The sequence below is a fragment of the Mixophyes fleayi genome, chromosome 11 (genome assembly GCF_038048845.1).
Source record: "Mixophyes fleayi isolate aMixFle1 chromosome 11, aMixFle1.hap1, whole genome shotgun sequence".
Lineage (NCBI taxonomy): Eukaryota > Metazoa > Chordata > Amphibia > Anura > Limnodynastidae > Mixophyes > Mixophyes fleayi.
The window spans coordinates 22,013,356-22,036,025 of NC_134412.1; the positions used below are offsets into that span (position 1 = coordinate 22,013,356).

General features: G+C 41.4%; 1 protein-coding gene across 1 annotated transcript in view; it reads right to left on the reverse strand.

The window, feature by feature from the left end:
* Positions 1-1,257: 1,257 nt before the first annotated feature.
* Positions 1,258-22,670, reverse strand: part of LOC142107358 (cathepsin D-like) — a 34,680-nt gene continuing 13,267 nt past the window's right edge. Inside the window, exons 3-9 of the mRNA XM_075190751.1 lie at positions 22,389-22,512; positions 18,404-18,522; positions 12,058-12,257; positions 10,068-10,190; positions 9,594-9,738; positions 6,573-6,671; positions 1,258-1,619 (exon numbers count right to left, since the gene is read on the reverse strand). Coding sequence (XP_075046852.1) covers positions 1,458-1,619; positions 6,573-6,671; positions 9,594-9,738; positions 10,068-10,190; positions 12,058-12,257; positions 18,404-18,522; positions 22,389-22,512 — 972 coding nt within the window. The 3' untranslated portion in view covers positions 1,258-1,457. The remainder of the gene's footprint in view (positions 1,620-6,572; positions 6,672-9,593; positions 9,739-10,067; positions 10,191-12,057; positions 12,258-18,403; positions 18,523-22,388; positions 22,513-22,670) is intronic.

A 22,670-nucleotide genomic window follows, 5' to 3' on the forward strand; every position in this document is an offset into this window, starting at 1 on the left:
CACCCACCGATAGGCTGAAATGGGCAAAGATTGACAGGGGGTGTGGTCTAATGACGTGATTCACATGGCCACCACCCCCAAGATGGAGCCCCCTCCCGGAGAGCTGGCTGCAAAAGTTGGTAAGTATGAATAAGCCTAAACCTAGCAGCACATTAGGAAAAAATGGAAACTTTGCAATTATTGGAAAGGGTGTCCCTAAATTGTTAGTAAGTTGGACCCATGTACCTTTCCAGTAATTTAGAGCCCTGGTACAACAGCTTCTTGGGGCCTCTTCCACAGCTGCAGAAAGGGGTGTGGCCACATCAGTTTGGAGGCTCCTCCCACTACACAGGCAGGCCAGGGACCCTAGGAAGGCCTAGGGCCCAGTACTTTTTTCCTGCATCCCTCTCTCGGCACCCCTGCCCCTAATCCTACAAAAGTAGGAGCTTGCCCAGTAGAGGCACCTAAAAACCAGGATGTGGGCATATACTAGATGCGCTAGTTTGTGTCCACATCTAAATAGGCGCAAGAGCAAATGACTGATAAAGGGGTAGATATAACAAAGGGTTGGGAGCTATAGTGCCATCAGGGAATGTTAATGGAAATCTTTGTCTGTGTTACACTGTATTCTAGACATGATCAATACATATTCCATTTAAGCGATATAATGTAACTCACAATCACCTTTACAAGCATTTTTAATCAATGATATATGGGGAACATTAATTAGTTTATTAATTTAATATTTTATGTTTTGAGTCTGGGAAGTCATTGAATATCATTGAGTGTGTACAATATTGCTCCCTCATTGCTGAAAAAGACAGGTCTATCCTTCAGGTCATAGCACCAGGGGCAAGCGCAGGTTTTTTGGCAGCCGCCCACAAAGAGGAACAAGTGTAAATGTTTTATGAGATAGTGGCGCAGTCATTCTGAACGCTGTTATTAGGGTGTCTGGTCTAATAGGGGGATTCTGGGCACATGTGATCCCATTCTGTGCTTGCCTATAAACACCAGACCACTTAAATAGCTATATGTCATTCTTTTTCCTAAATATGATGACTGTTTCCTGATTATCCAAGTTTGGGGTATGCATTGCCCCTCTTATTAACCCCTTCATGATGGGGGCTATTTTATGCCTTTGTGACCCGACCAGTTGTCACAGTTTTGCATTGTATTGGTTAAACTAGGAATCATTTTGCGAATTAAGTTGTGCACTCTAAAGGAATACCCCTTTTTCAGGACAGTTAGGGTTTTTACGTGATAACATATTGAATTAAATATTGTTTCATTTGTTTTATTGTTTTTATTCATTATAGGAGGGAAAAACAGGCAAAAATAGCAAAGAAAATGAAAATGGTACATACTCTTATCTCTCTTACACAAAAATTTAAGATAGAAGCTTCGTTCATTGTCCATAGCTGTCGCAATACGCATTTCGCTTTAAATTTCTCTGACGCGTGAGGTTATCTGTGTGGGGTTTATTTTGATGTTGCAAAGCCAACCCGATTGCTGTCTCGGTCAAAGACCGTGTAATACCGGCCGATAAAGACATCCCCAAGGATCCACAATGGTCCAGCAGGTGGCGGTATATCCAGGCCCATGAATCCGCTAAGACATAGGGTCTTCCCCATCTTTGATATCTGTGTGAAGAGAAATGATCGCTATTAACAAGCGGTTCTTAAACATACTGGAGAAACATAAATGAACTATATTCTGATGGCTCAGAAGAGGAGACAAGTAAAACAATTTATCAATGTTTGGGATTCATCAAAATTTGTCTGGTTCGGGGGTTCAAATCAATTTACCAACAGAATTGTTAAAATTTGTAGAAGAAAATGGGGATTTTGAACAACACTTTGTACTAGAAAGTCGATAAATACAACAAATTGAAATCTCTTCTAAATTACTTTTCTTTCTGGTTACAACAGGAAAGGAACAAAACATTTGTCAAAAAAAATATTACTGGTCCTAAATCGCTAATTGTCCCGTTAAAGGAACCGCGGAGGTTCCAATCACCTGTACTCAGATGGTATGGAGGAGACAGTATAGAACACATACTGTATCCATCTTTATGTAACGGAAGCTTTCACATGTCACTTTCCCTACAATAAAGAAAGACTTCAAATCTCCCATTACCAAACTGGTGTCAAATACAGGAAGCGGGCTTTATCGCCAGAAGGGTGGAGAAACGCTGTAAACAGTTGAGTGATAGGATTACTCAAGCCTAGGATACTATAGTAAGTTTATTAAAGGAGAGGCACATATACGGTGGACTCTACCAGTGAGTTCTTCTTGGCTATACTGGTGCTTCAATCAAATGTTGCTCTAGATCTAGATAAGTCTGCACCATTCAAGTCAGAGAGTTGGCTGTATTTTTAGTTCAAGATATGGGGGAAATCTACTAAAGATAATTTTTTTTCATGAGTTTTAACTCAAAGTCCTCAAAAAAAGTGAATTAATTGACCAAACAATTTAATCTGCCAATTCAATGCATTTTGGATATTTGGATTCTGTGTGAGTCAAAAAAGAGATTTACCAGCACATGTTCTCTAAATATCTGAATTTCTCCCATTCATTTCAATTGAACTTCCAGCATGCGCTACATGTAGAAATCCCCTTGAAATGAATGGATCCATTAATGCTCCACATGTCTGGTTCTCGGCTGGTGCAGACCCTGTCTTACCCTGCTGTCTGAGTCTCATATACCCTGATAGGCTCATTGTTCGCACACAGGAGTCACCATTTATAATCATGTCTCTTTTCTAACATGGCAGGGCTGCTATTCTGCTGCAGACACAGGATTTTTCATGCTATCTGACACCACCAATACCCAGGAGGGATCTGGTGCTGCTGGATTTGAAATGTGAACTCTGGTTTGCAGCAGTGCAGCCTCTGCATAGTGGGCCAGAGTCTCAGTTAACAACCTGCTATCCATGTCATCTGTGCAGACCTGCATCAGAGAATGCCCTAATGACCTTCTGCTAGAAATGAGATGCCAGCATTTGAAGCTTGTTACCACAGGCTCAGGCCTATGTAAACAGCTTCCTGTAAACAGCACATTGCCAGTTTATTGAGCTTGTTGCACCAGCACGCTGTATCCTGTTATTCCTGGCTGCCTTCCTGTGTTTGACCCCTGGCTTTCGGACAAATAGCTCTCTGGTCCTTGAACCCTGGATCTTGGATGACTACATTCTCTGAAAATGGGATCACTAATAAAAGGCGCTGAGTCCTGTTAAAAGGTCCTTTTACAGGTTTTGCTACTGCCCCCTCTAGCCTACTGCGCCTTTTGGCAATTCCAGCCCTGGTAATAAGACAGGAAAAAGTAGAATATACAGCATAGTTATAGAGGTGGCAGCCAAAAGAGTGCTCTTGGGTCCTGGGGCCCAACTTTGACTCCTATATATTAAATATGCCTGTTTCTTTCTCATCATCGTGGCTGTGTAAGCCAGCATGTCCTGACTTTCGCTTTTTTAAGCCCCCAAAAGGGCAGCAGTGCTGGTAAAATGTCCACATGGTGGGCCCTATTCATTAAGGAACGCAAATGCCGATACTTGCCCTATTTCGCGTGAAATTGCTCTGCAAATGTCCAGAAATGGGCTATAAGCCAGAGAGCGCAAGTGTATGCAACTCATTTTTGAGTGTAAAGGAGACTTATGACATTATGTTTTCATGGGTGGAACTGGGAGGGGAATGGCATATGCACATAATCACTGAAAAATAAGAGAGTGCCACGCTCAAGCGCATGCAGCAGCATCTGGTTCAAGCTCCGGGATTCTCTCAGGTACGTGGTTTTCAATCGTCTGACTCGCACCAGCTACAGGTCAGGTGTAGTCAGGCCCGGCGCTCCCATTAGGCAAGGTTAGGCAATTGCCTAGGGCGCCGGGACCTGCAGGGCGCCTCGAAATTAAGAAAAAACGGAAATCCACGGGGAAGAGAGGAGGGAAGGGGCTATTGAATCTTACCTGCACGAAGCTGCTCCTCTCTGCTCTGTCTTCTCCCCTCCGCTCATTGACCGTGACAGGCCGTGATGATGATGTCATCATCACGGCCCGACAGTGTCTGTGAGTGGAGGGGAGAAGACAGAGCAGAGAGGAGCAGCTTCATGCAGGTAATTTAAAGAAAGACGTGGGGAAGGGTGGGGAGGGGAGGGAAGCGCAGCGGCGATTTTTAAAGGGGGGGTGGCGATTTTCACACGGGGGGGGGGCGCGATTTTCACATGGAGGGGGCGGCACACTGTGCCTAGAGCGCCAAGGACCCTAGCACCGGCGCTGGGTGAAGTTGGCTGTTTATCCATGCTAGAACATGTGTTTGCAATCAGGAGCAACTGTACAAATGCATTTTATGTACAGTAGACATTAATAACATCCTGATACATGTATTTCATGGGGGTGGGGGGTGACAGGTGACTATAATTGAATACTTATTTTGATGTGCGTTCTGCTGGGACTTTATACTCCACATATGTATTGCACATATCCGGCAGTGTGCTGTATCTCTCTTATTACGGCAAGTGCCGGGTATGCAGAGCGTATCTACATCCGTATTCAACAAGAGACGTCTCCTTAGTTCCGCTTCTAGTTGAATGTGAACGTGCCAGATTCATGTACGTTTTTTTAAAAAAAAAAGTACAATATGTTAATTTTGCTTCCCTTAATGAATCAGGCCCCGTGTGCGTAATTAGGGATAGGAAAATATTAGCGGGGCCTAAATTAGATTTTGGACCTTCAACTAAGACACTATGGGGTATATTTACTAAACTGCAGGTTTGAAAAAGTGGAGATGTTGCCTATAGCAACCAATCAGATTCTAGCTGTCATTCTGTAGAATGTACTAAATAAATGATAATTGGAATCTGATTGGTTGCTATAGGCAACATCTCCACTTTTTCAAACCCCCAATTTAGTAAATATACCCCTAAGGATCACACTGTGGCCTTAATGCATTAATACATGTGGCAATAAATAGGTTACCATAACACCAGAAATCAATACTTTTTGCTTGTTGTACCAGTACTGGCTACTTGGTAGACTCTCACTCCACATTGGAAGAACTATAGATGCATCTGGAGCAGGTTGATAACGATCACTTGCATCTGCATCTTTTTTATGGTTAATAAATAATAAAATGTAAAAAAAATAATAATAAAACCCCAGCCCCCCTCTCACCCCTCTGAATGCTATAATCAGACCCAGGACTAGACAGCATTGGTTATTTCCTAGTAAAACATGGGGACCCTGAGCATGGAGTCCCCCGTCAAAGTGGAATTTTCTGGCGGGGGGCACCCTGCCCTTTTTTCATTTATTTATACATTTGACATAGTTTTTGGGGGTTTCCAGTGCAATATGACATCTGGTGGTAGAAAAAGGGTACTGCAGCAAATAAAAAAACGTAATTGAGAGTTAACACATTGGGAAACACACTTTATGCTATGCAATGTATTTCCGTAAAGCACCACAGCGCGTTACATTAATGTCAGTGTGACGCACCAGGCGTCCCTTTCACGCTTGCTGCATCTATAAAACATTTTAGTAGTTTAAAATTAGCCTTCAATTAAAGTATGTTTTGGTACACTTCTATTTTTTATTCAATCCGATCACATTTTGTTTAAGATTAATTGTGCGAACCAACATCTCCCAAAGAGTAGTGGGTGCAGTGGATCATTCAAAAATATCTTCACTGCTCCATCTACTTTAAATAATAGCAGGCTAAGCATGATTGACGCACCGTGCCACTTGTAACATGCCACTTGTCTGTGCTAAAAAATGTGCTCCATCTTTATTTCTTCTGTTTTGTAATGACAGAAGGGAAAGAGGGAGACAAGGTCCTTTTCTAGAGGTGATGGTGGATGTTCTGGTGGCCATTATTCTACTAAAATACTGCTGAGTTTAGCTTCATTTACGGCTGAAGGAACCATGAGAGTGATGGGATATGTAAACCTTATGACATAAGTGGGCAGATTCAATTCCATGCGTTGTTCTTTAAGCGGATTTTTGCTTGTGGCTCACAGAGCTGCGTTACTGTAGTGTTAGGTGGTTTCTATCATAGTCTGGATGTCGGCATCGTGTGAGCGCTTCACTCTAGTCTAGGTGGTAGCTAGCGTAGTGTGAGTGTTGGCATTATGTGAGCATGTCAGTGTAGTGTGAGTGGTGACTAGCATAGTAAGATATATAATGAACCATTATTGGGAAATAGTAAGAAATATAATGAACCATTATTGGGAAATAGTAAGATATATACTGAATCCTTATTGAGAAATAGTAAAATATATAATGAGCCATTATTGTAGATTAAAATGTCACCCTAGAATTCCTTGAACTCCGTAAAAGTACTAGGGGTATATTTACTAAACTGCGGGTTTGAAAAGTGGAGATGTTGCCTATAGCAATCAATCAGATTCTAGCTGTCATTTTGTAGAATGTACTAAATTAATGATAGCTAGAATCTGATTGGTTGCTATAGGCAACATCTCCACTTTTGCAAACCTGCAGTTTAGTAAATCTAGCCCTTAGTCTTGTTGCATTTAGCATTCCAATATCCTTACAATTTATAATTTGAATAACAGATGATTGCTGGGATACGCATGGGGTTCTTACCTTCAGCACATAGTCTTCTCCTGTCAGGTTGTACTGGACACCTCCCAGAATGAATGAGATGGTGGGCAGAGATTGTATGTGATTGCAGCTAATAATGTACTAAGGGAAACAAGACACAAACAATCATATGTTACATTCATTTATTTTTTAATTGCAGGTTTACCCTGGCCATAAATTATTGCAAACTGGCAGGGGCATTCTTCACATTTTTACAACTTTCCTTGGCAACGTTGCACCCTTCTATCGCAAAAAAAGTGTCTGTGCAAATGTATTGTTAAAATTAATTTTGGGTTCGGGAAGTAGGCTGAATGTGGAGGGTTCGTAAATAGCTGTAGGGGTGTGAGCATTGGTGCTGGATATTCTCCCTCCCCCAGGCAAATAAAGGTTCAAGTTATATGTAAATCTCAAATGTGCCCAACATTCTGCCTTTCTGAAGAGAAATACAAATCAGTTTAAATATATATGACTAAGGGTGGTGGCAGGCGGGCGCTTTGTACACTTGCATATTTCCAGCTCAGGAAGTTCTAGCGTCTACATTTGTCAATCGCTTGCGCGTTGAAAGTTTGAGGTGAAGTTGGGACCAATCAGATTCTAGTTATCATTTATTCAGTACATTCTGCAAAATGACAGCTAGAATCTGATTGGTTGCTATAGGCAACATCTTCACTTTTCCAAACCCGCAGTTTAGTAAATATACCCCCTTATCTCCAAAAGCCTCGATTGTGACTTGTTCGGTGAACTTAGTTTTAGGCATATGAGAGCATTTGGCACCAGGGCTGTCAGCATTATAGGCCCCCGGGTGAAGCAGCACACTGGGGCCCTACCTACACAACCACTCACAGGAATAAAAATGTAAATTATGGATAATATTAAGCTTATATTTATTGCTACCTCCAACAAAATCAGTGGTTAAACATTAAAAGCAGGGGGAGGCATCTGACATGGCTAAAAAATATTAGAAGAACTTTATTATAGCTTTACGGCTTAAAAAAATTCTGTGTGTTGATTTTGTCTTGCTTATGTACAGTTAGCAGCACCTGTACGTTGTTTTCGTCAAGGTCAAGATATGTATTCGCAACAGCAAGATGGCATGTACGGATAACAGCTGATACTGAGGTGATTAGTCCACCGAAATGTTTTAATAAAGAGGGTTTGAAGGTTCTGAATAAATCTCCCGGAATAATATAATGAAAAGTTGGCAAGCCTATGGGGCCCCTATGCCCGTGGGGCCCCCGGGTAATTGCCCAATGTGCCCATGCATTAAGACGACTCTGTTTGGCGCACCCAACTGGGGCTCGGGCAATAGGTATCGATATGAGACCATTGAGCTTTGCTTTATTTTGGGTCACTGTACCACAACACAGAATGTAGGTTGTCTTTTATGCAAGGGATCAGATTGGGTCACCAAGACAGGGTTTAAAACCCTGTGGCTCACTAAGTGATATTATTTGAGTAGCAAGGTTAACATTCCCCTGCCTTTGGGGCTCTGTAAACTTACTGTTATACAGTGTAAAGGGTTTTATGAGAGACAAACAGCTTCCTGCTATTACATTACTCTCTTTTCCACCAGCCCAATGAGATCAGCTTCTCGTCCATGATTTATGTTCTGCCGATTATTGGCACTAGCAAACGGCAATTCTTATTGGATCACGATTGGGGCTATTGCTATAACCATTTGAAAAGCAGATATTTCCATATTTTAACCTTCACAATCTCAGAATTACAACTATTGTCACCATTAGTTACTTTTGAAGACCAATCTACCTTATTTGTTTCCATGAAGATAAGAGTATTGGGTTTGCTTAGATGTACTCAAGCTGAAGTACTTGAGGTACATATAGCTAAATATGGGCATCTAGGTGGCACAGTGGTTAGCATTGCTACATTATAGCAGCAACCCCCCCACAAATCCCCCACACCCATCCCCACCCAACGAGAATCGCGGCATTTTGGACCGAATTCTGCCCACTTCACTAGGAAGTGGACAGATGCAGGAGACTGCCATATTCTCCCGGGAGTCCGGGAGACCCACCCGGAATCCGGGAGTCTCCCGGACATTCCGGGAGAGTTGGCAAGTATGGCAGAGTATGAATGTTCTCCCCATGTGTGTGTGGATTTCCTCAATGGTGCTCTGGTTTCCTTTCTTACGCTAAGACAGGCTGTAAGGTTATCTGGCTTCTGGCAAAATTAACCCAAGAGTGTGTGTCCATGTGGATGGGAATATAGATTGTAAGCTCCATGGGGCAAGAACTGATGCAAATAACTAAAAGTTCTCTGTAAAGCAGTGCGTAATATGTAGGCGCTATATACAAATATTCATAAAGGTTGATATCCTTTCATATGATTTTGCTACCATGTGACTACCATGTGTTCCAATAACCATTGTAACCAATGTTCTATTTTTGGGCTGACCGATCCCTTTATTGGGTTTTACCATTTTGCTGTGTAATTCAATACGATGTAGAGAGTTGTAGAAGTAATTACTTAATATCAGCTGACGGATCAAAATAGGAGGAATACATTTGTGGATCCTGTCCTCTCTCTCTGCCTACCACCTGTGCTGGTGTTAGCTCTGTCTGACCCAGTGTTTGTTGTTCCTTCAAGTCCTTTTGACCTTAGCCTGTTTCCTGGATTGTCATTAGTCTGCTGCCTGCCCTGACCTCTGCCTGTTTCCTGGATTGCTTTTAGTCTGCTGCCCGTCCTGACCATTGCCAGTTCTACGACCCCTTGTCCTGTCATGTGACCTGACTCACAAACAACTGGATTTGTAGAGTTTCACCCACTGGTCACTTGCTGGTCAGACTGAATTAGCAAATCTGTCTGTGAACAGCACTAAGGATGAATGTGACAGTGCTTTGCTCTTACATACTTCTAGTCTTCTCTTACCGGGGGAGTAATGATGATTATGGTCACGTCAACAGACCCACACAACGCAATTGCCCATAATCCCCTTTACCATCACTAGGGTCCGTTAAGGGATCAAAACAGCTATAGACAACACAATTGCCTTTTCTATGTTACCTCGCCATTGAACAGTGGAGAAGCTCCTATGGCCTTTTGAAGGGCGATGATTTCTGCACTCGGTCCCGTAATCAAAGAAGTCCCGGTATCCACAATTGCTTGGCAGCCTCCTTTGCAGAGAGTTAGCTGGCTGCCGACTCTGACTCTAGGGAGAGAGAGTAGAAAAACGTAAAGTCTTTTTTTCCCATGGACGTTCCCCGGAATCAGTAAACGTAGCGTTTACTGTGTGTCAAGATACAGAGTTGGCAGTAATTACAAACCCAAGGTCCCCAGCGCCACTTTTAGGCCTATGCTTCTTCTAACTTTTTTTTGTTGTTGTTTTAAAATTAAAATAGGTCAAGCGGACTCTAACAGGTAATTTTATAGATATGCACAAACTGACTTAATATAGTAACTTACAAGCTGGAGAAATGGCGCAAAGGGTTATGGGAAATGTAGTTCAGTAGCACATGATGATATTAGTAAAGTACTCACTCATCAGTCTTGATCTGCCAGTAAGCCATACGAGTTACGTTGAGATAATGAAAGTCCCCTGTGAAGTATTTAGGGTCTGTGCCGCCCAGGAGCAGTTCACCTCCAATCGGTGCAGTAGGATCTCTTGACCAATGAAATGAAACATACCGTATCAGCCGTTTTCAAGGATTCTAAGATTTTACAGTCACATGTAATAATTAACAATAATTATTTAAAGCCTACTAGTACAAGCATAACTATCCCAGCTGGCCATGTTTTCCTTGTTTCTCAGAATGGTGTAAGCCAAAAGTGGGCAAGGCCAAACCACACTGGAGGTGTGGCCAATTCATGTAGGGTGTGTCCTGTCTTCCCAGGGGAGTTCCTAGTGCTGCTGGAGAGCTAGGTAGCCCTCAAACACTTCCACTCCTTTAAACACCCCCACAGTTCCCAGAAATAGATCTAAACAATCTGGGATTTAAGGCTTAACCTTGTAGATTAATTACAATTAGACTACTAATAACTAAGAAAAAAGGGTGCTAATTTCTTCCTCTAGAAGAGATTAAAATACAGCTCGAGCGTTGCTTAAGACAACTGCAGTATTCTATTACTCCTTGAATTTTTATTGAAGCTTTGTTGAACGGCAAATTTGAGTTAATATTTATTTTCCTTTTATCACAAACAATCATCATCTTCATCATCATGGTTAATTATTAAGGCGTCACAAAGCTCTGCAGCGGCAGACAGTCCATATAACAAGTCATACATAGAAACAGAACAATACAAGGTTGACGGAGAAGGTGCAGATTGAGACTAGAGAGGGTCCTCCTGACCATGAGAGCTTACAATCTATTTATTAAAATATGACGTAAACATAAACATAAGGCACGTACACCGCTACATAAATCTCCAATAATATTCAAGAGGGTATAATAAAAATTGAGTTTACCAAACGTAGACAACATTCGCATCAAACCCACAAATATTAACAGCTAACTTGTTAGGAACGAACGGAAGTCTCAGAAAATTCATAGGAAGTTGCTCCTTTGGGTCAAGCTTTATAGTCACAAGAAATCACTATGATGATTTATTAAAGTAAAAGTTATGGAACTCAAAAGAAATATCGTGAACAAAGTAGGGTCACATAGCAGGGGCAAATGCAGGATTTGTAGAGGGGGGTTTCCACATCACGCCACAAGTGGGCGTGACCAGCATGCATGGGGGTGTTGCTATAATATTAGACAGTGATTGACTGCTCTCCAACTCTTCCTATCCCCATAACATAATATACGGGCAATGCTGCGTGCACTACTGTTAGGTCCACGTAGCTCTCCCTTTTCAAGCAGAGCTGTGTGAAGCGGTGGCAGGGTTCAGCCACCTCAATTATACAGTGCCCCAGGCTTGGATGGGGGTTTCCAGGCACTGGGAACCCCCTCTCCCCCTTGGTTTGCCTATGCATAGTGAAAAAATTATGGCAACCCCAGTGGTTTGAAGATCATAGGATTAGAGTAAATTAAAGTGACTACACAAGAGGTGTTTTGCATCGATAGATGTTCAAGCTTCAGAATGGGCATCCAGAGGGCCTCAAACATATATCATTTTGTTTTACACTATATATATATATATATATATATATATATATATAGATAGATAGATAGATAGATAGATAGATATATTAAATACTTAAAACATATTTAGCCTTAATTACTTGACACAATTAATTCATGAGTAGCAGCTGCTCTTGTGAAAGGGCAAAAACCCCACAACACTTGAAGGTATAATGATAAAATAGTTATTAAAAGTTCCCCAGCGCTAGGAGTTTATCTTGTTTCAGTAAATAATGTTGATTGAATCTGGAAGAGAATTCACTGGTTGGTCCCAATACAATTTTTAGAATTGGCTCAATAGTGTTTGTCCCCACAAATTCATTGTGGCATTTATTAAGGAAGCTTTAAGTTTAATCCCTACTAAAGTAAACCTGATAACTTGTTAGCACCATGTAAAAATATCTTACCTGTTTAAGTAAAATGAAAAGACGTTCTTTGCCACCAATTTCTGTCGCATTATATTATCAAACAATGGAAGAACTCCGTCCACAGAGATAGTAGGGTACCCCATTCCGAGGATGCCATCAAATTGGGCGGCTACAAATACAAACCCAGGCTGCTTCACTGCCTCTGCAAATGTCTGGTTTGTGATCGATAGATTGCCAATCTGTGCAAGAGAACAGGATAATGACATGGACATAAGACTTGTTGTGTAAACAGAGTTATGTAAAACATATTGGCCAATGCATTCTGCATTTCTGTATTTCTCATTTATTTGCATGACTAAGACCTGCCACATCTCTCATTCTGCCTAGGTAAAATTAAATGTATTTCACATACAGTAAATAATCAATGCACACACTGGCAATTTAATAATTAAAATGGTAGGGTGCATGGCATTACCTGGAATAATATCTCTAAGACAGGGGTGACCCTTTGTCTTACATATCTCTAGTAAATTATTATAATCAAAGTCTATTTTTTCTCAGAATAAACGCAAATTCATGTATATATTTCTGTTACGTGCACAGTCGCCTACATTAAGCAGAAACACCCATCTTGTGGGATGACTCAGTAATCATGTGATGTCATCGGGTACTGGTAAATTGATTGGCTGCATTCTTATGAACATTGCTTCAGCCCACAAAATATCGCATATCTTAAATATCTAATAACACACTAATGAGCACACTGATGGACACACTGATGGGTACACTGATGGACACATTGATGGACACACTAATGGACACTGATTGACACACTGATGGACACACTAATGGACACTAATGGACACACTGCTGAACACACTGATGGACACTGATAGACACACTGATGGACATACTGATGGACATACTGATGGACACATTAATGGACACACAGATGGACACACTGATGGACACACTGAGGGACTACACTGCATATAAACCAACCAGTATACATATTAACAGAGGGTGCAAAATCTTTCTGTGGTTCTGTCAAAAGACAAAGAAATGGGATTGTAGCATGGTTAGTATGATTCCCTAGTGGGGACACACTAATGGACACTGATGGACACACTGATGGACACTGATGGACACACTGATGGACACACTGATGGACACACTGATGGACACTGATAGACACACTGATAGACATACTGATGGACATACTGATGGACACATTAATGGACACACTGATGGACACAGATGGACACACCGATGGACACTGATGCACACACTAATGGACACACTGATGGACACACTGATGGACACTGATGCACACACTAATGGACACACTGATGGACACACTGATGGACACACTAATGGACACTGATGCACACACTAATGGACACTGATGCACACACTGATGGACACACTGATGGACACTGATAGACACACTGATGGACATACTGATGGACACATTAATGGACACACTGATGGACACACTGATGGACACACTGATGGACACACTAATGGACACTGATGCACACACTGATGGACACACTGATGGACACTGATGCACACACTGATGGACACACTGATGGACACTGATAGACACACTGATGGACATACTGATGGACACATTAATGGACACACTGATGGACACACTGATGGACACACTGATGGACACTGATGGACACACTGATGGACACACTGATGGACACACTAATGGACACTGATGCACACACTAATGGACACACTGATGGACACACTAATGGACACTGATGCACACACTGATGGACACACTGATGCACACACTGATGCACACACTGATGGACATGCAGATGGACACACTGATGGACACACTGATGGACACACTGATGGACATGCAGATGGACACACTGATGGACACACTGATGGACACTGATGCCCACACTAATGGACACACTGATGGACACACTGATGGACACTGATGCACACACTAATGGACACACTGATGGACACACTAATGGACACTGATGCACACACTGATGGACACACTGATGCACACACTGATGCACACACTGATGGGCATGCAGATGGACACACTGATGGACACACTGATGGACACTGATGCCCACACTAATGGACACACTGATGGACACACTTATGGACACTGATGCACACACTAATGGACACACTGATGGACACTGATGCACACACTAATGGACACACTGATGGACACACTAATGGACACTGATGCACACACTGATGCACACACTGATGGACACACTGATGGACACTGATGCACACACTAATGGACACACTGATGGACACACTAATGGACACTGATGCACACACTGATGGACACACTGATGGACACGCAGATGGACACACTGATGGGCACACAGATGGACACACTGATGGGCACACTAATGGACACACTGATGGACACATTGAGGGACTACACTGCATATAAACCAACCAGTATACATATTAACAGAGGGTGCAAAATCTTTCTGTGGTTGTGTCATGTAGTCCCTATAATAATCCTTTTGTTCATATTATTATTAATATGGAAAGCATCCGTTTTATACAATCCACTCACACAGGCACAACAAAGGAAAAAAGACAAAGTAATGGGATTGTAGCATGGTTAGTATGATTCCCTAGTGGGGGATGGACTCCTTTGGAGCTCCTTAGGATTTAACAAATTCTGTCCCCAGGAGTCACACAGTTAAAACTCACAGGGCTTGTTCATCAGTTCAGCTTTCCATGGCCTTAATCCAAATGACATTATGGAGAAGGACAAACATATCAGGAAGCGTAGGCTGTTTCCAAACACCATTTAAAAGAGTTTTAGTTGAAATTATTCTGGATTTCAGGGATTTCAAAGCTCTGAATTTTATACGTAATAGGAAAGAGGTGGGTTTAGGTGGATACTGATGCCAAAAACACGGAAAAGGACACTATGCCACAATCTGCCTCCGATTGCAGCAGCATCTCCCCTTTGTTTGCTGTTTTACATTCCTCTAATACTGTTTACTAAGGGTTAAGCTCTCATCGTTGGATCTGGATCATACTCAACTGTCTCTGGTCTTTAAAAGACTGCCTCTCCCAGCAGTCTGGGCCAGTTCATAAATTGTCTTGGCTGTTTCTAGCTCCTCAGTGTAACTCCTGTGTTCTGATCTTGACTGACTTCCTGGTATTAACCCCTGTTTGTCCCTCTGTTTTGCACCTCATCTTATGACACAGACCCTTCGCTCCTTCTTTCTCCCTGGTATTGTTGTGGACCTCCTGGATTCTGACCCCTGGCTTGTCTGACCCTCCTTTGTCTGACTCTCCCATGAGTCCCCATGTGCCTCATACCTCCTGTTTAACCTGGACATCCATGCTTCCTTTGCCTGCAGACCATCACTGCCGCCTGATATCCAGCTCTTATGCTTCCCAGCTTAACTGGTCTTTCGCGCTACCTGTGCCTGTAGACTATCGCTACTACCTGGTAAGCCAGTCTCTTTGTGCCTGTACTTCACCTGTAATCTGCAATCCACTGTTTAACTGGAAAAAACAGAGTCTCCAGCTTCTCTGCTTTATCTAGCAAACCAGACATCCAGTATCTACAGTCCACAGTATAACTTGGAATACTAGAGTCTCCAGCTTCCCAGCCTAACATGCCTACTCTGTCTAACACGTACCTGCAGTTAAACTGTTGGGCCAGGTAACCAGTCCTCCTGTCCCTTAGCTATCTGTGTACCCTGGGATCCTGTTTTCAATAATTTTATGAACATGAGTTATTTCCCTTATTATTAACTGTATCTTAGTTTTAATCTGTATGACCTGTGTTGAAAATAAACCACTTTGTTCCATTTCACATTACTCTCTATTGTGATTCATACTAGGAATCCTCGCACACTGGAAACCTTTGTCTAGAACTCCACAGTGATTGTGCAGGAGCAATCTACATGAGACAGAATGCCATGCTCAGGACTTCCCATAGAACAAACAGGGGAGGTGGAGAGAGGGAAGTTTTTTGCTCACAGCCCTGGGGTTTAATAACAATGGAATAATATCTTGGAGATGCTTTCTTTGACAATTGCTCATATAGAAGTCCTGCCCATCTCAGAACAAATACACTTCCAACTTTTCATATATCAGAGGCTCCAATTTGTTATTGCCTCAGAGTTGGCCATGCACAGGACATCAGGTGGGATCTTGTAGCTGAGGATTAATATAAAGATTCAAAGTAAGGTAGACAGGGGCTGGTTCCTTATCATGTATGTTGTATATGAGGGATGGCGTAGTTAGCGGTGAAATGAGAAAAGGGAAACAGGGGTTTATAAACCATCCAGAGCAAAATCAATAGCCGTGATAATTCCTGCCCTCATCCAAAGGAAGAATTAATACAGGGAAGGAAGTCGTTTGGAGATTGACCAAAGAGATCTTTGAGTTCCAGTGGAAAAAGAAAATTGTACTCATTGGGCCTGATTCATTAAGGAAAGTAAGGCAAAAAAAATGAGAAGATTTCTCCTGGACAAAACCATGTTACAATGCAAGGGGTGCATATTAGTTTATTATTTTGCAAATCAGGTAAATACTGGCTGTTTTTTCATGTAGCACACAAATACTTGAGATTCTTATTTTTACACTGAAATTTAAAGTTGATTTAGGACATAGCCTACCCCAGCTATAGATCTGTCCCCACATTTTACCTTTAGTTCCCCCTCCAATGCAACATGGTTTTGCCAAGGTGCAAAGTTACTCATTTTTTGCTTTACTTTCCTTAATGAATGAGGCCTAATGTTTTTCCATGGCATGGTACTACAAGAATATAATGAAACTATAGAATCCAGATAATATATTAGCTGTGAGGCACACAGCCTTGAGTTTAGTCGGTTTAATCCTAGAACCCTACTCAGATTTGATAGTTTTTGTTTGACAATCTCCACCATGCAAATCCTGCATTTGCCCATGTATCAACAAACGTGGAATGAAGTTGCTCTCCCCAAGTATATACCCACGTAAATCTTCCCAGACACATTACTTAGGATAGGTTAAAACTAGAAATTCCCCCAATCATGGCATTACTTTATCAGTGATTCATTGTAAATACTGTCTTGGCTAAAAAGCAATGTTTCTAATACTGTTTTACTCAGAAACCACTAAAGCATATCATGTAACATAATGATTAACATCAATAATGCATATCAGGCAGTGGACCGTTTTCATTTTCACCACCTCAGCCTCTGGATAAAAATATCCATCTTTATTTAATGATTGGGAGGTTGGCGTTCACTGCTGCATTGTCTTTGGGGAAGCAGCGTTGTCAGTACCAGGGGGGGCTACATCCATATATGGTCATCAGTTGTCCTATGTAGATCAGTTTGAGTCTGAGGATAAGTGGTTTATTCACAAATTTGTGCAAATACTCTCTACATGCAATAATTGCTCTTCTCCATCACAATCATATACAGGGTTCCCACTGCCATGTCCAGCACCTAACAGTGCATCCAGCTTTGCATCATTAAAAGACATGTGCCACCCCATACATTTCCTTGTATATCTCCCAATAGTCTACTGAAAAAAATTGGGCCAAAATTTGATCATGGGTGTCATCTGCCCAACTATACACCCATTTTACAGAGGCCATGCCCACAAATTGGTAAGCTACATCTATTTTAGCTAATAAATTTACGACTGTTCTGTGAAAATATGGATTTTTGGGACTTTTTATGAACTCATGATAGGAGAGTCCCTAAATTAACTTCTACTTCAACCCTTTGGTTTCCTAGGGGAATAAGATAAAAATATCTTGTTTCTGAAGAGGAAGCCTACTCTCTCAGGTGAACTACTGGACAAATTTGATCCTAAGATGTTCTGGATCAAATAAAGAAATTTAAAAATAAGACTGAGACTGACCTCATCCATTACCCATTTAACATTTGCCCAAATTCTCATCGTAAACCATGTCCAAGCTGTAAAACTACTTGTCTACCCACTCATATTCAAAAAATGTAAGTAACACTCACACAATGGAACTTGGCACCAATGCCTGTAGGAGAAAGTCTTCCCAGGGTAAGAGCCAACGTCATGATGCTCACATCGTACCGTGGGACAACGTCTTTGACCAAGTACATCCCGCAGCTGCCAAGTTGTATGGCCTCATTGCGATACATATTGAGTTACAACTGGGGGTGGGGGGTTCCTACACCATTAAGATGTCCTAGATGTCCTCCATCATTCCCAAACGTATCTTGTATGGAGAGTTTAATTTTCTTCCACCAGACCATTGTGCAAATAAGTTTGAGTGGGATTGTTTTTTTTAAATCAATTCATATAGAAAATTTAATTTTTAGTATTTTTAAGACATTTTTACATTGTACCTTTCCTTTCAGAATAGACTTGAGGAAGCACTTACGGTGACCGTATCCTGGCTCAAGAATCCTTTGAGGCTGCCTGTTCCGTAGTGGATTGAAAAATCTGTATTGTTCATTTTATAAGTGCTGGAGGCTCCAGAATTATACCTTTTGTGAAACCCTGCAACATAGCAGAATAGGAGAAGCTATTAGGTAAATATTATATTACCTATTATTTGATATCACAACATATTCAGTATGGTAGATATTGTGAAGAGATATACTGTATTTTTATTTTGGTCTATTTACTTAAAGTCGAGCATGGCTGCTTAACTGATAACCAATGACCCTAATGTGCTCAATGGACCTCCTTCTGACCTTAGTTCTCCTGGGAGCTTTTACAGACCAGGGGGTAAATGTATCAAGCTGAGAGTTTTCCGGCGGGTTTGAAAAGTGGAGATGTTGCCTATAGCAACCAATCAGATTCTAGGTAGCATTTTGCAGAATGTACTAAATAAATGATAGCTAGAATCTGAAAAATCGCCGGAAAACTCTCAGCTTGATACATTTACCCCCAAGTTTTGACACCGTTTTACTCCTTTTCTGATTAAATCCAATATGTAGTGGATATAAGAAGTCTACACAAGCTTATTGAAATTGCAGATATTTATGATGTAAAGCCTGAATCAATATACATCATGTCAAACCTTTTTCCACCTTTAATGTGGCTTTGTAACCAACAGATACAAGTGAAAAACCAAAAACAACATTTATGAAAAATAAGTGGATAAAAAACCTACATTACACATGCATAGGTGTGCATAAACTAATAATGCAGAAGCACCTCTTCCTTATATTATAGTAGTGAATATGTCTCTTTAAATTTTGCACACTTGGGGGTAAATGTATCAAGCTGAGAGTTTTCCAGGGGGTTTGAAAAGTGGAGATGTTGCCTATAACAACCAATCCGATTCTAGCTGTCATTTTATAGAATGTACTAAATAAATTATAGCTAGAATCTGATTGGTTTTTCAAACCCGCAGGAAAACTCTCAACTTGATACATTTACTCTCTAGACTCCGCAATTCTATCCCACTCTTTCCTACAAATAAGTTCAAGGTCCATCAAATTATGAGAGGATCTCCAACGGGCTGGCTGGGCTGGGCTGGGGGTGAGGGGGCATATGTCGTCCCCCCCGGTTCGATCCCATAGTGGGCTGGTCACTGGGCCACCTGAATTTAATTTACTTTAAAATGTTCCCAATAGGCTGCTGAGTTGAGTCCTGCCCGCCAGGCTAAGGTTTGCCAGCACTCCCCTGGGCTAGAGCCACCGACATGACCAATTCTTGTCTGTGGGGTCTTGCACACCTGCAACCAGGGGTTGGCTGGGCTGGGCCGCAAGGGGGCATCTGCTTCCCTCCCCCTTCCCGGTCCCATAGTGGGCTAACTTGGACTGGGTTACTGGGCCACCTACATATTTTTTCCTTTAAAATGTACCTAATGGTCCAATGGGGCAGGGACTGATGTGAGTGAGTTCTCTGTACAGCGCTGCGGATTAGTGGCGCTATATAAATAGCTGACGATTATTTGGAATATTGTTAAATCTGACCCATTTATGAAAAGTCGTGCACAGTTATGCAACCAAGGTATTGTAAGTTTTTCATTTTCCATAGTTTTTCCTAAAAATTTGTTTTTCACTGGAATTATGACGGTTGCAAGGCTAAAGCTGGAAAAAGGTTTGATATCACTTATCTCGATTTCAGACTTTACATCTCAAACACCCGCAATTTCAAGAAGAGTGTGTAGATTTTTTTATATCCATTGTATTGAATTTTACTGGTTCCACCTTTCAGTGCTTTACAGGAGAGAAAAAAACGCTTGTAGTCTAGAAAATGCTTACAAAATTAGACATGTCATTGGAAGCTGCTTTATCAACTTCAAAACGTCTCCTTATCAGAACGTTTTCAGCTCGTCTAGTTTTTGGTTATTATAAAATTGCTTTAATGCAGCAGGGGTGGATTCCTTGCCACGGTGGGAGCAGCTGTATTGGGTTTGTCAAAGCCAAACATTTAAAGAGACCAATAAAAAACTTTTTACAGTAGAAACGCTTTTTCTTTTCTTAGTTGTATAATTTCTGTTTATAATTATTATTTGAACGCAATAATGCTGGAACCTTTAATGATGGGTGAACAGAAATCGATGGAGACCTCAGTCTGCGGAGGGTGATCGTTAAAGGATGGAACTGCATCAACACCTGTGCAGCTTGTTTCAAACAGACCAAGTATGAGGATGTGATCATTAGCGCGGATGTAGAAGATAATTGTAACTCCGCCCCAAAATGATTTTCCCATTTCATTGAATTTATCCCTTAAGCTAAAGTCATATTGCTGTAAAATCGCAGGATTTCCCTTACTTTGTGGCATGGGGCATTATACTATTGAAAAGTCCCATCCTGAGATGGGCACACCCAGGTGTGTTCCTGACCCATTATCTGCCTAATCTCACCCTGCACTGCCACCATCTCCCCCTCTCCCCAAGATATGCTTTCCTTTGCCCCAACCTTTACTACTATGCACCCACTACAGTCACTACAGGAGGGAGTGTACAGTGAAAACAGACAATCTATCATGCCCTTCCCTGTTTGGTCATTGAATAAGGTGGTAAATTGAGAGTAGAAACAGATAAGGTAAAGGAGAGTGATTCATTTAGGAAAGTAAAAAAAAATGAGTAACTTTGCACCTGGGCAAAACCATGTTGCATTGGAGGGGGGAGGTAAATTCAAAATGTGATGGCAGACTTATAGTTGGGGTAGGGCATGTCCTAGATCAACTTTAAATGTTAGTGTACAAATAAAGCTGTCAAGTATTTGTGTGCTACATGAAAAAACAGACAGTATTTAACTTATGTGTAAAATAATAAACTAATATGCACATGGTTTTGTCCAGGATAAAAACTCATTTTTTTGCCTTAGTTTCCCTAATGAATGAGGCCCTCTGAGTGTAGCTTGCCTACAGAACCACATTTGTTATTCTATCTCATAGTCCCAGTATTTTCTCCCAAAACTCTCCTGCCAATCTTATTCATGTGTAATATAACCCTCCCAGAATACAGCATCTTCAGGGAGTAATCAAGTAGAAGGGGTGTGTCTAATGTCCCAGTGGAGGTAATTGTTCTATTTGAATTACCCCATATGGGGATGTTCTATGTAAAGATGGGTCAACCAGTGGTTAGAGCACAAAAGGTTCTGTGTTTACATGATTTAGTGATCTGATTCCCCTTTATAGAGAATGTTCCTTTTCAACCTAAGCTGCTGAGGCACCTGCTGTTAGATGCTGTTTTCTAAAAAGTCCAAAATGCCGTATTAGTCTTTCCTTATGTCTAGTACATTAGGCTGCCATGAATATTTGACAACATCAGTTTTATTTTTTTCAAGGGAGTAGAGAACTAGAGATTAGCAATGCTTGTCATTTTCTCCTAAAGGAAGCAATCTCTTTTCTGCCTCTTGACAGAGTTTTTATCGTACAGCTTGCTAAGGGAGATTTAAAACAGAGTGCTAAACGATTATAAGTGCTTTGATATCCTGTGTTCCCTTCAATATATATATATATATTTTTTTTTTGCAGAGACTGCACCATTGAAATGGAATTTAAATGAACCTCCGGATAGCATCTGAGCCATCTATCTAAACAACCAGAGATCAGAAGGGGAGAGATCCAAGGGCCGAAAGCCTGCTTGAAGCCTGGTTTTACTATGTGAAGTGTTCCCCGTTGATGTGACTGATTATCTATTCCCCATGTAGACCTGAAAGAAAATAATGATATTCCCTGTTCTCGGTGCAGCGACTAATTTGAAGGTGGCCCAAGATCAAGCTTAATTGGCCCTAAGAGACAATAGACATTTCTAAAAACAATTGATGGCACTGGTTAAGCTCTGTAAATAGATAATTAATAAGTTAAGCCCTCAAAGTGGTTTCTTTTAGAGAGAATTAGGACATTTAACAGAAGAGGAAGGTGCTGTGGATAGAGCTATAGTTTTCTGCATTACTCACAGCATGCGATGTCGAAAAACGAGCAGCGGATGGATGGTACCCATAGGTTGGAGGAGCCAGTGTCAAAGATGACAGTAAATTTCTGAGGAGGTGTCCCGATTGAGATTTCACCGTAGTACTGGGCCTACAAGGGACAAAATGAAGTGGTTAGAATCAGGCTTGGAATTATTTTGTTTTTGCTTGCGCCGATTCTCTATTCATTAAGACAGAACTCCTTGGACTTGCCCCTCCCCCACGCCACATCTCATCTGCATAAAAGTAATAGAAGTATTCTACCAGTCA